This window comes from Salvelinus fontinalis, chromosome 36, assembly GCF_029448725.1.
Source record: "Salvelinus fontinalis isolate EN_2023a chromosome 36, ASM2944872v1, whole genome shotgun sequence".
Lineage (NCBI taxonomy): Eukaryota > Metazoa > Chordata > Actinopteri > Salmoniformes > Salmonidae > Salvelinus > Salvelinus fontinalis.
In genome coordinates, this window is record NC_074700.1 from 15,138,637 (window position 1) to 15,152,594 (window position 13,958).

The 13,958-nt window shown below is 44.3% G+C and overlaps 1 protein-coding gene across 1 annotated transcript in view; it reads left to right on the plus strand.

Moving 5' to 3' along the window:
- Positions 1-13,958, plus strand: part of LOC129835257 (phospholipid-transporting ATPase ABCA1-like) — a 245,041-nt gene that overhangs the window by 201,132 nt on the left and 29,951 nt on the right. Inside the window, exons 43-47 of the mRNA XM_055900807.1 lie at positions 1,064-1,126; positions 6,098-6,204; positions 8,364-8,505; positions 9,492-9,626; positions 13,243-13,346. Of these exons, the coding sequence (XP_055756782.1) occupies positions 1,064-1,126; positions 6,098-6,204; positions 8,364-8,505; positions 9,492-9,626; positions 13,243-13,346 (551 nt within the window). The remainder of the gene's footprint in view (positions 1-1,063; positions 1,127-6,097; positions 6,205-8,363; positions 8,506-9,491; positions 9,627-13,242; positions 13,347-13,958) is intronic.

Sequence of the window (13,958 nt, forward strand, 5' to 3'; positions counted from 1 at the left end):
TGTCGGTTTGTTTACCGCTACTCGCAACAGCAGCGTCTGATGCCCGACTCGAGAATTTTGACTTGCTGGAGGAAGGTGAGTGAGTAGCCTGCTTGGGCTGCACCTCTGCGGCTGAGATTTGATATTTGCTCGGGAAGAAGAAGAAAAAACGATTACATTTCAATTCCAACACCAAATGGAGAGTTAGTTTGCATGCTAGGAGCAGTGAAACCCAGACACATTCTCATCTGCAGTTTTCTACAAGATCTAGGCGGGAGTTGGAACCCTACGGAGAATACCAAACTGTTGTACTCTCCGTGTAAACTGTCAATGGGTTACTGAGCCCAGTGGTAGACTTACAGTACCATCAGGCCTCAGACTAGCCTCTGCCTGGGGGCTTCCCAATCACTAAGTCCACCCCTGACTGAGCCTCAGATGGCCCCATAGGCCCAAGTATGCAGTCTAATGTTCTTCTTTCACACTTTTATCCACTGGCTTATATTATGTGCATTAATTAAAGAGAAACTACCCTTTTTTCAACATCAAATTCAGCATCTCCAGCACCACTTGAAAACGACGGGTTTCTATGTCTTGTAGTCAAAACGATAGAAGATACGTGTTTCAGATGACATCACCCGGAGACACTGATGACCTCATCTGGTGTGCGTCATGTGATTTTAAGCAACTATAAGCAGCCCCATGTCTCTTTGTTTTTGAAAGTGGTAACCGGCTACGATTGGGCTTTTTGTGGGGAGGGGCAGGGGTAATTATATTGTTTTGAATGGCAAACAACCTTATTGTGTTTGGGGCATGCAAGAAAAAGGTAAGATGGACTGAATGACATGATAGGTGGTGTACACGAAATACTAGTTGATGAAGGTTCTTTTTATCTGAGGCATAATGAATATAAACAGAGTGAGTAGCAGACTCCACCTGAGGCTAGGACTGCTTTCCTAATGGCACCCTACTTATTAGTCCACTACTTGGGCTCTGGCCTTTTGGGATCCGTGTCCAGAGAGGGGAGGCCTCTCGTTCCCTCGCCTCTTACCTCCCTCTGATTAATTATGCCGTCTGTTCCTTGCAGGTGTACTCGGGGAAGAAGATTCCTGCTGTGGACAGGGTGTGTGTGGGCGTTCCAGCCGCAGAGGTGAGAGACAGACACACACACACACACACACACACACACACACACACACACACACACACACACACACACACACACACACACACACACACACACACACACACACACACAAAAATAAGTTGATACCAAGGGAAAAAAAATCCCTGATCCATCTCATGCTCAATACTTTCTCTTCCGCTTTCTCTCTCGTTCTCTTGCTCTCATACACAAACACTCACATCCCAGAACTCTTTGATTTCAACAGGATCTCCGATGCTGACACGTACCCGCGCGGAGGGGTGTGTTCTCCTCGCCCTGTTTACGCCAAACTGAATGTAAATGCCAGCGGAATATGACTGAATCTCATAGTTTGTTTCATGCATTATTTACACCCCAGCTTCGTCTTGCCACCACACTTTCACAGGACAGGGTTGGGAAACAAGAATGGATCGATAAACTCAATGGTTCGTTGGGTAGGTACTGTAGGTTAGGATGGATGGGTAGGTACTGTAGGTTAGGTTGGGTAAGTGGTGTATGCTAGGTTAGGTAGTGTGGGTAGGTACTGTAGGTTAATGTAGGTTGGGTAAGTAGGGTATGCTAGGTTAGGTAGGATGGGTAGGTAGGTAGGTACTATAGGTTAGGTTGGGTAGGTAGGGTATGCTAGGTAGGGTGGGTAGGTACTATAGATAAGGTTGGGTAAGCAGGGTATGCTAGGTTAGGTAGAGTAGATATGTACTGTAGGTTTGGTTGGGTAAGTAGGGTATGCTAGGTTAGGTAGGGTAGGTATGTACTGTAGGTTTGGCTGGGTAAGTAGGGTATGCTAGGTTAGGTAGGGTAGGTATGTACTGTAGGTTTGGCTGGGTGAGTAGGGTATGCTAGGTTAGGTAGGGTAGGGTGGGTGGTTACTGTAGGTTAATGTAGGTTGGGTAAGTAGAGTATGCTAGGTTAGGTAGGGTAGGTATGTACTGTAGGCTTGGCTGGGTAAGTAGGGTATGCTAGGTTAGGTAGGGTAGGGTGGGTGGTTACTGTAGGTTAATGTAGGTTGGGTAAGTAGAGTATGCTAGGTTAGGTAGGGTAGGGTGGGTGGTTACTGTAGGTTAATGTAGGTTGGGTAAGTAGAGTATGCTAGGTTAGGATGGGTAGGGTGGATAGGTACTGTTAGGTTGGGTAAGTAGGGTATGTTAGGTTATGTAGGGTACGTAGGTACTGTTGATTAGGTTGGGTAAGTAGGGTGGGCTAGGTAGGGTAGGGTGGGTAGGTAGGTACAGTAGATTAGGTTGGGTAAGTAGGGTAGGGTGGGTAGGTACTGTTGATTAGGTTGGGTAAGTAGGGTAGGGTAGGGTGGGTAGGTACTGTTAATTAGGTTGGGTAAGTAGAGTATGCTAGGTTAGGGTGGGTAGGAACTGTAGGTAATGTAGGTTGGGTAAGTAGGGATTTTTAGGTTAGGTAGTGTGGTGTGGGTAGGTACTGTAGGTTAATGTAGATTGGGTACGTAGGGTGCGCTATCTTAGGTAGGGTAGGGTGGGTAGGTTAATGTAGGTTTGGTAAGTAGGGTATGCTAGGTTAGGTAGGGTAGACTGGGTAGGTACTGTAGGTTGGGTAAGTAGGGTATGCTAGGTTAGGTAGGGTAGGGTGGGTAGGTAGGTAGGTTCTGTAGGTTAATGTAGGTTTGGTAAGTAGGGTATCCTAGGTTAGGTAGGGTAGGGTGGGTAGGTAGGTAGGTTCTGTAGGTTAATGTAGGTTTGGTAAGTAGGGTATGCTAGGTTAGGTAGGGTAGGGTGGGTATGTACTCTAGGTTAGGTTGGGTAAGTAGGGTATGTTAGGTAGGGTAGGGTGGGTCGGTACTCTAGGTTAATGTTGTTTAGGTAAGTAGGGTATGCTAGGTTAGTTAGGTTAGGGTCGGTACTGTAGGTTAATGTAGGTAGGGTATGCTAGGTTAGTTAGAGTAGGGTAGGTACTGTAGGTTAGGTTGGGTAAGTAGGGTATGCTAGGTTAGGTAGGGTAGGGTGGGTAGGTACTCTAGGGTTAATGTTGTTTAGGTAAGTAGGGTATGCTAGGTTAGTTAGGTTAGGGTAGGTACTGTAGGTTAATGTAGGTAGGGTATGCTCGGTTAGTTAGAGTAGGTTGGGTGGGTAGGTACTGTAGGTTGGGTAAGTAGGGTATGCTAGGTTAGGTAGGGTGTGTAGGTACTGTAGGTAAGGTATGCTAGGTTAGTTAGAGTAGGGTGGGTGGGTAGGTACTGTAGGTTGGGTAAGTGGGGTATGCTAGGTTAGGTAGGGTAGGGTGGGTAGGTACTCTAGGGTTAATGTTGTTTAGGTAAGTAGGGTATGCTAGGTTAGTTAGGTTAGGGTAGGTACTGTAGGTTAATGTAGGTAGGGTATGCGCGATTAGTTAGAGTAGGTTAGTTGGGTAGCTACTGTAGGTTGGGTAAGTAGGGTATGCTAGGTTAGGTAGGGTGTGTAGGTACTGTAGGTAAGGTATGCTAGGTTAGTTAGAGTAGGGTGGGTGGGTAGGTACTGTAGGTTGGGTAAGTGGGGTATGCTAGGTTAGGTAGGGTAGGGTGGGTAGGTACGGTCGGTTAGGTTGGGTAAGTAGGGTATGCTAGGTTTGGTAGGGTGGGTAGATACTGTAGGATAGGGTGGGTAGGTACTGTAGGTTAATGTAGGTTGGGTAAGTCGGGTGTGCTATGTTAAGTAGGGTAGGGTGTGTGGGTACTGTCGGTTAGGTTGGGTAAGTAGGGTATGCTGGGTTAGATAGGGTAGGGTGGGTAGGTACTGTGGTTTAGGTGGGTAGTAGGGTCAGTAGGGTGACCTGACCAGGAGGTGTGTTTTCAGAAGAAGTGCCCTGGAGGAGGAAGTGGAAGTGTGTCAGCTCTGTCAGGGAGAAAAGAAGAAGAGAGCTCTGTCAGAGAGAGAAGAAGAGGGCTCTGTCAGAGAGAGAAGAAGAAGAGGGCTCTGTCAGAGAGAGAAGAAGAAGAGGGCTCTGTCAGAGAGAGAAGAAGAAGAGGGCTCTGTCAGAGAGAGAAGAAGAAGAGGGCTCTGTCAGAGAGAGAAGAAGAAGAGGGCTCTGTCAGAGAGAGAAGAAGAAGAGGGCTCTGTCAGAGAGAGAAGAAGAAGAGGGCTCTGTCAGAGAGAGAAGAAGAAGAGGGCTCTGTCAGAAAGAGAAGAAGAAGAGGGCTCTGTCAGAGAAAGAAGAAGAAGAGGGCTCTGTCAGAGAAAGAAGAAGAAGAGGGCTCTGTCAGAGAGAAGAAGAAGAGGGCTCTGTCAGAAAGAGAGAAGAAGAAGAGGGCTCTGTCAGAGAGAGAGAAGAAGAAGAGGGCTCTGTCAGAGAGAGAAGAAGAAGAGGGCTCTGTCAGAGAGAGAAGAAGAGGGCTCTGTCAGAGAGAGAAGAAGAAGAGGACTCTGTCAGAGAAAGAAGAAGAAGAGGGCTCTGTCAGAGAGAGAAGAAGAAGAGGACTCTGTCAGAGAAAGAAGAAGAAGAGGGCTCTGTCAGAGAGAGAAGAAGAGGGCTCTGTCAGAGAGAGAAGAAGAAGAGGGCTCTGTCAGAGAGAGAAGAAGAAGAGGGCTCTGTCAGAGAGAGAAGAAGAAGAGGGCTCTGTCAGAGAGAGAAGAAGAGGGCTCTGTCAGAGAGAGAAGAAGAAGAGGGCTCTGTCAGAGAGAGAAGAAGAAGAGGGCTCTGTCAGAGAGAGAAGAAGAAGAGGACTCTGTCAGAGAAAGAAGAAGAAGAGGACTCTGTCAGAGAAAGAAGAAGAAGAGGGCTCTGTCAGAGAGAGAAGAAGAGGGCTCTGTCAGAGAGAGAAGAAGAAGAGGGCTCTGTCAGAGAGAGAAGAAGAAGAGGGCTCTGTCAGAGAGAGAAGAAGAGGGCTCTGTCAGAGAGAGAAGAAGAAGAGGGCTCTGTCAGAGAGAGAAGAAGAGGGCTCTGTCAGAGAGAGAAGAAGAAGAGGGCTCTGTCAGAGAGAGAAGAAGAGGAAGAAGTGTTATGATAAGTGGTTTGGGAAAGAAGGGGAAATGGTGTTCAGAATGCTCTGGTGTGTTTGTATGTGGGGGGTGGCTATAGTGGGGGATTGAGGTGAGTTGTGTGTTTGTTTGTATGTGGGGGGGTGGCTATAGTGGGGGATTGAGGTGAGTTGTGTGTTTGTTTGTATGTGGGGGGGTGGCTATAGTGGGGGATTGAGGTGAGTTGTGTGTTTGTTTGTATGTGGGGGGGTGGCTATAGTGGGGGATTGAGGTGAGTTGTGTGTTTGTTTGTATGTGGGGGGTGGCTATAGTGGGGGATTGAGGTGAGTTGTGTGTGTGTTTTGCATCTTAATGTGTTTGTGTGTGTGTCACGTGTGGACAGTTGAATGTATGAGTGGTATTCCTAATGTAAGACACTCAATGTTGACACTGAACGGTCATGTGTATTTGTGTACATAAATTCCTGTTAATTTGTTTTGTTTCAATGTGTGGATAACTCAGATAATATTGACACGGTGACGCAGGCACTGCCTCTTACGACACACAGTTCCTACAGCACAAACAATGCGATTATATGTTAAGTAAGTCAACAGGCTAGTACCAAAAGTGCTATTCCAATCATGTATGTTGAATGACTGAATCCATTTATTGGATCAGTCAGAAATGATTCACACTCCATTATCTACAACCAAAACCTTTACCTCAATAAAGGGTTACGGTAGAGTAGAGCATCTTGTTCTTTGAATCATCTTCGTCCAATGGTTTTTGTTCCGTAATGAGATGCTCCATTGGAAGTCTTGGATCTCTTCATCCAATGTTCTTTGTTAATGAGGGCTCCACTCTCTCTCTCTCTCTCTCTGTGTGTGTGTGTGTGTGTGTGTGTGTGTGTGTGTGTGTGTGTGTGTGTGTGTGTGTGTGTGTGTGTGTGTGTGTGTGTGTGTGTGTGTGTGTGTGTGTGTGTGTGTGTGTGTGTGTGTGTGTGTGTGTGTGTGTGTGTGTGTGTGTGTGTGTGTGTGTGTGTGTGTGTGTGTTTTAATAGTGCTTTGGACTTCTGGGGATTAACGGGGCAGGAAAAACCACCACCTTCAAGATGCTGACGGGGGACATCGCCGTCTCCGGGGGGGAGGCCTTCCTAAACGGATACAGGTGAGGAGGAGCCACTGGCTGTTAGCACACACACACACACACACACACAAACTGAGCTCCATACCACATCGTCGTGCGCCTTTTACGTTTTTAACTATGCAGATATAGCTCCACATTGACATGATTGGTTGACGGGAGGTGGGGGCGGGAGGTCCTGTATAAACACGACTTCCTTCACATCAGCTCTGTGCTGTTCTGCCAAGTGCAAGAAGCATGAATGCCCTGACTTCTGCAGGGGCCGTATCACCGTAAATGCTGTACGGCCACTGCAGACGTCGGAATGACCATGCAGCGCATTTATGGGATAGAGCTAAGGGAGTTTTGTTAACTTTCCTAGTTTCCATTGGCTGACCCATTCCCAGTGGCACCCTATTATAGTGCACTACTTTTGAACAGGGCCCATAGGGCTCTCGTCAAAATGAGTGCACTATGCAGTAAATAGGCTACCATTTGGGATACAGACCTACTATTTCTCAGTAACTATTGCTCTCACTCACTTTGGGTTTTGCTCTCTCCCTCTTCCTCTCTCTTCCTCTCTCTCCCTCTGGACGTCTCGACCTCTCTTGTACATTCTGTTTTCTCGCCCGTTTCAACTCCAGTCCTCTCATGTCCTTGTTCATTTTTTCAACGTGCTGTCTCGCACATTCCCCATTCTCTCTCTTCCACTCTCCATCTCCCACATATTTCATTCTGTTGCACACCCTCTCTCTTTCCCTCTCCCTCACTCCCCCTCTTGTTTTCTGTCCCTCCTGCCACACACAGAGACTCAGGCGTACACCGTATACTGTATACACACACACACACACACACACACACACACACACACACACACACACACAAACACACACACACACACCCAAATAAACAAACACAAAAATGCCTTGTACACTCAAAAAGGGGTGTGTTCTTTCATATTTAGAGAGGAATATCATCTCCCTCTTCTCTTCTCCGTATGAAGTAGTCATCTCTATGGAAACGATGTAAGGCAATCGGTGGATGGATACTAGTTCACTGCGGTCTCCACTGATTTGCGTCCCCAGTTGTGTTGCCATAGTTATTCATTTATAAAAACTGATCATTTCCTTTGTGTTCAACAAAGAGATGGAGCAAAACACGTCAACGTTAATGTTGATTAATGTTGCCAGCGGTGATCTCGTGGACCTTCAGGGAAAGAGAAACAGAAGTACGACCACCCTCTGTGTTCGCCTCATTACGTTCCTGGTAGGATGAGAGAGTGACTCTTTAAGCAGTGTGGAACAACAAATAGAGGGAAAACCTCCCTTTCTCTCCAAATAAAAGAGTTTGTGTTGCACCCCCAAATCTTACATTAGTTGATTGTCTGTTTACACTCGTAAAGCCCGCAGCAAATAACCTCTATCCCGTGTGCGATTACTTCCTACCGGCCCACTGCAGAGCTTGGTACAGCATTTTTTCAGCCCCCCCCCCCAGCCGATATCCAAATTGTCATGCTCCAGCTATAGTTTTACACATTGTGTAAGGCAGATTAACGAAAACTCTCTTTAGACAGGAAACATTCCTTTGCAATATGCAAGTTTAGCTGCCTTTTTTTCTCCTTTCAGGCGACAGGTGACAAGCAACGATATGCCCCAAAGCGCTGTTCATTTTCCATGACATATATTGTTTGTCGAAAAAAGTCACCTGGGCCCAAGAATACATAATGCAAATTAAACTTCTGTGTTGTTCCTCATGTTTTGCTCCAGACAACGTGTGGAAAGAGGAGAGTTTTCTGAACCAAGTGGTGATATTTATTCTGGTAATGGATCAACGTGTTCCGTGAGGGCCTCTCCTTTTCACACAGCCTCTGTGAGACGATACAGAGCACTTGTCATACACACTGTGCTTCTTTGACCTCCATTTCTAAAATGTAAATGTAGTATAATGGTAATATTTTCTCTCTGAAAACGACAGTATCACCCAGTTGTTGTTTACGAAAAGGGTAATTATTTGAATCAGTTGGTGGATGGAAGACAGTACCTACTGAATAGGGATGATGGTGACGACAGTTGGATCACTCATCTTCATTATCACTATCTTCATCATGAACATTGTGTTATTGTTGACAATGTCGATGATGTTGACGAGTTATCCTAATCATTACAGTATGTGTCTGAATATATGTTCCATGATGCTCCTCACAGCATACGGACAGAGATGAGGGACGTTCACCAGAACATGGGCTACTGCCCGCAGTTTGACGCCCTCAACGACCTTCTCACCGGACGAGAGCACCTGGAGTTCTACGCCAGACTACGAGGCGTACCGGAGGAAGAAGTCCCCATGGTAATATTTCCCCTTGTCTGACCTGAATGATATCATTTCCTATTCCTGTATGACGCAACACCATTTGATTTCTATGGTCATACAGTTGTCATGATGACGGACGAGAACAAAGAACTTCATGTCCTTTCAGACATTTCTTCCCCCACATACAATACCTACACTTCCAACCGTAAAAGAAAGTGCAAACATAGACAGCACACTGCGTTTGGTCAAAGTGATGAGTAACCTCTGAAGTAGAAGACCTATGTAATACATAAGGTTCTGGTTAGAGGAGCTGGCCACGGGTAATTCCTTTACATTATTCACCAGCATGCTTAGCAGTGTGGCCGCCCCACCATGGGCCCCCAGTTTCTCCACGGCCCCCTCAGCAACAATAAGATCAAAAGAAAGTTGGCTGGTCAACTTGCCAGTGGCCTCAGCCTCAGGCCCAGGCGCCCAGGCCTTTGATCTCACACTACTAGGCCAAGGGACCCAGTTTCTCTGGGCTCTGTTCCGTTGGGTCTGCTGAGTTGTGCTTTGTGGTGGCCATTTTGGCTCCAGGGAGAGCCCCGGGGAGCTGGTGTCATTTCCACATCATTAGTCCACCAACATGTCAATATAGGGAGTAAATGAATGTCTGGATGGTTGGAATGAAAACATGCCTGCATACAATACATTTGGTTGGGGGTACCTGAGGATAGGGATTGGAGAATCGCTAGGGGGATGAATACTGGATAAGTTCCTGCTGGCTAGTGCTATTTTTTAGCTTGTGATGTGGCCCAGAAACCCACAGTGCAGCATATCAGCCTTGAAAAAGGTCCTGTGGCGATGCCAACCATCATGCATGCATATGTCTCATGCCAGGGGAAAGGAAGGGAGGGAGGGTGTGAGAGCAGAATGCCAGCACTAGACAGCCCAAACCAAAGTGGATTGTTGTGCTACTGTCACAGAAATATAATTTGTAATTATATATTTAAATGTTTTCTCGGTTGTGTTTTTGTTATTAGGTGGCAGAGTGGGGCATCCAGAAGCTAGGCCTGGTCAAATACTCAAACAAGTCAGCCGGTACCTACAGTGGAGGGAACAAACGCAAGCTCTCCACCGCCATGGCTTTGATTGGCTGTCCTCCTGTGGTCTTCCTGGTAAGATGATTGGCTGAGTCCAAAACACAGCCTTATTATTGCCCTATGACAATGTTATGAACACCTTTTGAGATCATTGATATGACACTATTGATATGGCTCTATGATAAACGCCTACTAGCTGTTTTAACACTTTAATAAGATATTTTACAGATCACATCCAATTTTATGGTTCAATTTATATTACTGAAGTTTGTCCTGAGCAGTGATTAAACTTTCAGTGAGGGCAGAAAAAAATGTATTAAACATTTTCTTCATCTTTTTTTCGGGGTGCAAAAATATCACTTTTGAACTCGAAAATGCTTTAGCCAACTAAGACTAGATTGGATTCCACTTTGGTTCCTTGTACAGCAAAGAGGAGAGAGAACCAATTAGAGGATGTATGCCTGCTTGACAACATAACAAATCCTGGATACAACTTAGAAAGTGTTAATGAATTTCCTTGAGGATTATAAGTCAATTACTAGTAGAGGAAAAAAAGGGCTGTATTTCAGTCTGGTTGTCATCCGGTCACGTTGTAATTAATTTTTCAGAGTCCACCCAATCTCGTTCGGAAATTTAAAGCATACGTAATGCTGTTTGCAGGAATTAAAGCCTTATACTGGGATTGATTTGAACAGGGAGAGTCGGTGGCTATATGCTAGCTAAGCGTTTCTCACAGAAAGAAAATGGCATCTTAATTAAAGTGTGTTCCTTACCTTATTATGTAAAGCAGGCTGGCCATAGAGAGGGTTGAAAAAGTATTATAATGGCATAGCCTCATTAGGAGGGACCAACTTTGGGACCTGACAAGTCACTTAAAAATCTTACTGATTCCATGAAAATACGATCACTAAAATATTGCGACCACACGCCTGATTAGGCAAATGTAATGTTTACTGTTATACCACTAAAGTATTAATTAATTAATCTATCCATCCTACCCACCCATTAATTAATTCATGAATTCAGCAAGTCAGTCAGTCATGACACAGGAAATCATTCAGGTCCCCTCACTATCTGTAATGCTGTTTAATGTTATATGTACAGTACCAGTCAAAAGTTTGGACACACCTACCCATTCAAGGGTTTTTCTACATTGTAGAATAATAGTGAAGACATCAAAACTATGAAATAACACATGGAATTATGTAGTAACCAAAAAAGTGTTAAATAAATCAAAGATATTTTAGATTTTAGATTCTTTGAAGTAGCCACCCTTTGCCTTGATGACAGCTTTCCACACTCTTGTCATTCTCACAACCAGCTTCATGAGGAATGCTTTTCCAACAGTCTTGAAGGAGTTCCCACATATGCAGAGCTTTTGTTGGCTGCTTTTCCTTCACTCTGCGGTCGAACTCATCCCAAACCATCTCATTTGGGTTGAGGTCAGGTGATTGTGGAGGCCAGGTCATCTGATGCAGCACTCCATTACTCTCCTTCTTAGTCAAATAGCTCTTACACAGCCTGGAGGTGTGTTCAATGTCCTGTTGAAAAATAAATGAGCGCAAACCAGATTGGATGGCGTATCTCTGCAGAATGCTGTGGTAGTCATGCTGGTTAAGTGTGCCTTGAATTCTAAATAAATCACAGACAGTGTCACCAGCAAGCACCCCACACCATCACACCTCCTCCTCCATGCTTCACGGTGGGAACCACACTTGCGGAGATCATACTTTCACTTACCTTGCATCTCACAAGACACAGCGGTTGGAACAAAAATCTAAAATTTGGACTCATCAGACCAAAGGACAGATTACCGCCAGTCTAATGATCACTGCTTGTGTTTCTTGGCCCAAGCAAATCTTTTCTTCTTATTGGTGTCCTTTAGTAGTGATTTCTTTGTGGCAATTCGACCATGAAGTCCTGATTCATGCAGTCTCCTCTGAACAGTTGATGTTGAGATGTCTGTTACTTGAACTCCAAGAAACATTCATTTGGGCTACAATCTGAGGCTGGTAACTCTAATGAACTTATCCTCTGCAGCAGAGGTACCTCTGCATCTTCCTTTCCTGTGGCGGTCCTCATGAGTGCTAGTTTCATCATAGCGGTTGATGGTTTTTGCAACTGCACTTAAAGACCCTTTTAAAGTTTTTGAAATGTTCCGTATTGACTGACCTTCATGTCTTAAAGTAATGATGGACTGTTGTTTCTCTTTGCTTATTTGAGCTGTTGTTGCTATAATATGGACAACACAACTGACGCATTAAGAAGGAAAGAAATTCCACAAATTAACTTTTAACAAGGCACACCTGTTAATTGAAATGCATTTCAGGTGACTACTTCATGAAGCAGGTTGAGAGAATGCCAAGAGTGTGCAAAGCTGTCATCAAGCCGAAGAGTGGCTACTTTGAAGAATCTCAACAACAAAAAATGATTTGTTTAACACTTTTTTGGTTACTACATGATTCCATATGTGTTATTTCATAGTTTTGATGTCTTCACTATTATTCTACAATGTAGAAAATAGTACAAATAACGAAAAACCCTGTAATGCTTAGGTGTGTCCAAACTGTTGACTGGTACTGTATGTACATCATGTAGCTTACCTACCTACACAATATCCTCTATTTCATATTCCAACACAGTGCAGATGCTAGTGTTCATTCAGACAGATAGTTCACTTGCAGTTGTTTGGTAGCCCTGGCTCGTAACTTTGAGACAGACGGATAATGTAGTGTTAGAGTGAGTTTCCATTTGTGTGGCAGGTAGAACACTGAGTCTTGCTTGGTTGCCTTAAGGCACCGCCATGTCGGCTTTGCACTGGGACACCGTCAGCATGGTGATGGAGATCCCTGGTGGGATTTGGGGGATTCTGGCAGTGTAGGAGCGAGGCTGGAGCACAGGCAATGGACTGAGTCCTGTCTCTCTCTAATCGTCCATGGACAGACTAGCCCGGGGAGAGAGAAAGGGAATGGGGAATGAGAAAGTGTGTGCGCCCGCGCATATTGCATTCACAATGTCTGTAAGAGAGAAGTCCCCTGGGATTTTGTTTGGCTGGGTCTAAAAGTGCTTGATGCCCTCGGCTCTCCCCATGTAGCTTCCCCAATTCCAAAGCTCCTCTACATTGCTTTGATTCCACTGGTTAGTGTTGGTAGCAGAAGCCTTTGAAACATTAAGTGTGCTTTCATGTCTAAATGTAGTCATCTTCCAACTGGAAGGGGCATATCAGTCTAGTGTCAGCAGCATAATGCTGTGAGATGTCAAAGTTTGGCGCTATAGGGATATGAGACCTTTGGAACACATTCTCAGGGTTAAAGGCCGAATCTGTAATTTCAACAGCCTGACCATGCCATTAAGAATCAATTTTATATTATTAATCACAATCACTATTGACTAAAATAAAATATTACAGATTTAGCATTTAAAGGGATAATTCACTCAAAATAAATATTTGAATATTGTTTGGGATTGTACTAATGGACTAATGAACAAAATACCAAAATATATATTTTTTAATGGACAATCCTTTTAAGCTTAGAACATCTGTCTATGGATCTGGAACATTTAAGTAAGATTGAGATCATTTGAATGGAGAATAAGAGTAGAGATGTGAAATGATGTGATAACATTGGGATAACGTAGAACATAATGGAGGTCAAACGTTGACAGAACGCTTTTTGGCCCGTTACTGTAGGATGAGCCAACGACAGGGATGGACCCCAAAGCCAGACGCTTCCTGTGGGACTGCATCCTGAGTGTCATCAAAGAGGGACGCTCAGTCATCCTAACATCACACAGGTATGTTCTCTTACTGTTTTAAGGCACCTCTCAAGTTAGATTTGGGAGTGTGACTCTAATTTGCAACTTCCTGTTTTACAATTGGTTCTGGTTCGCAAGTTTGAAAACATTATTAAAACATTAGCAATACAACCTTTATTCATGTCCTTGCAACGTATGTTCTTTTGGATTATGATAAGTTAACAAAGCAGTACTACAGTAATTCAGGCATTTCTAAGCAGTGTCATTCAAAAACCATGAGGAAACAAAAATTTCCTTAAAGTTCATATGTTGGTCCTTTAAAGCTCTGGGATCTGAGTTCAGAGTTAATATGTGCAAATGTATGTATACACAATTATAGTGAATGGGCCAGGTGGAGTGGATAATGGTGCAATTACCAATACGACACACTGTAACTCAAACTAAGAAATCCAGGAAATAAAAACAAACAACGAGATGGATAGTACTTCACTACACTCATGTTTATTCATGACTCCATTGTGTTCTCTCTCTAAACTGCAATATTGTTTTTAAATCTTTAACTTCTTATGGAAGCGGGTGATACGAAAAACGTTGTACAGTTTATTTTGTGAATCCATTATCACCATTCCATATTGTGTTATTTTTCTGAGA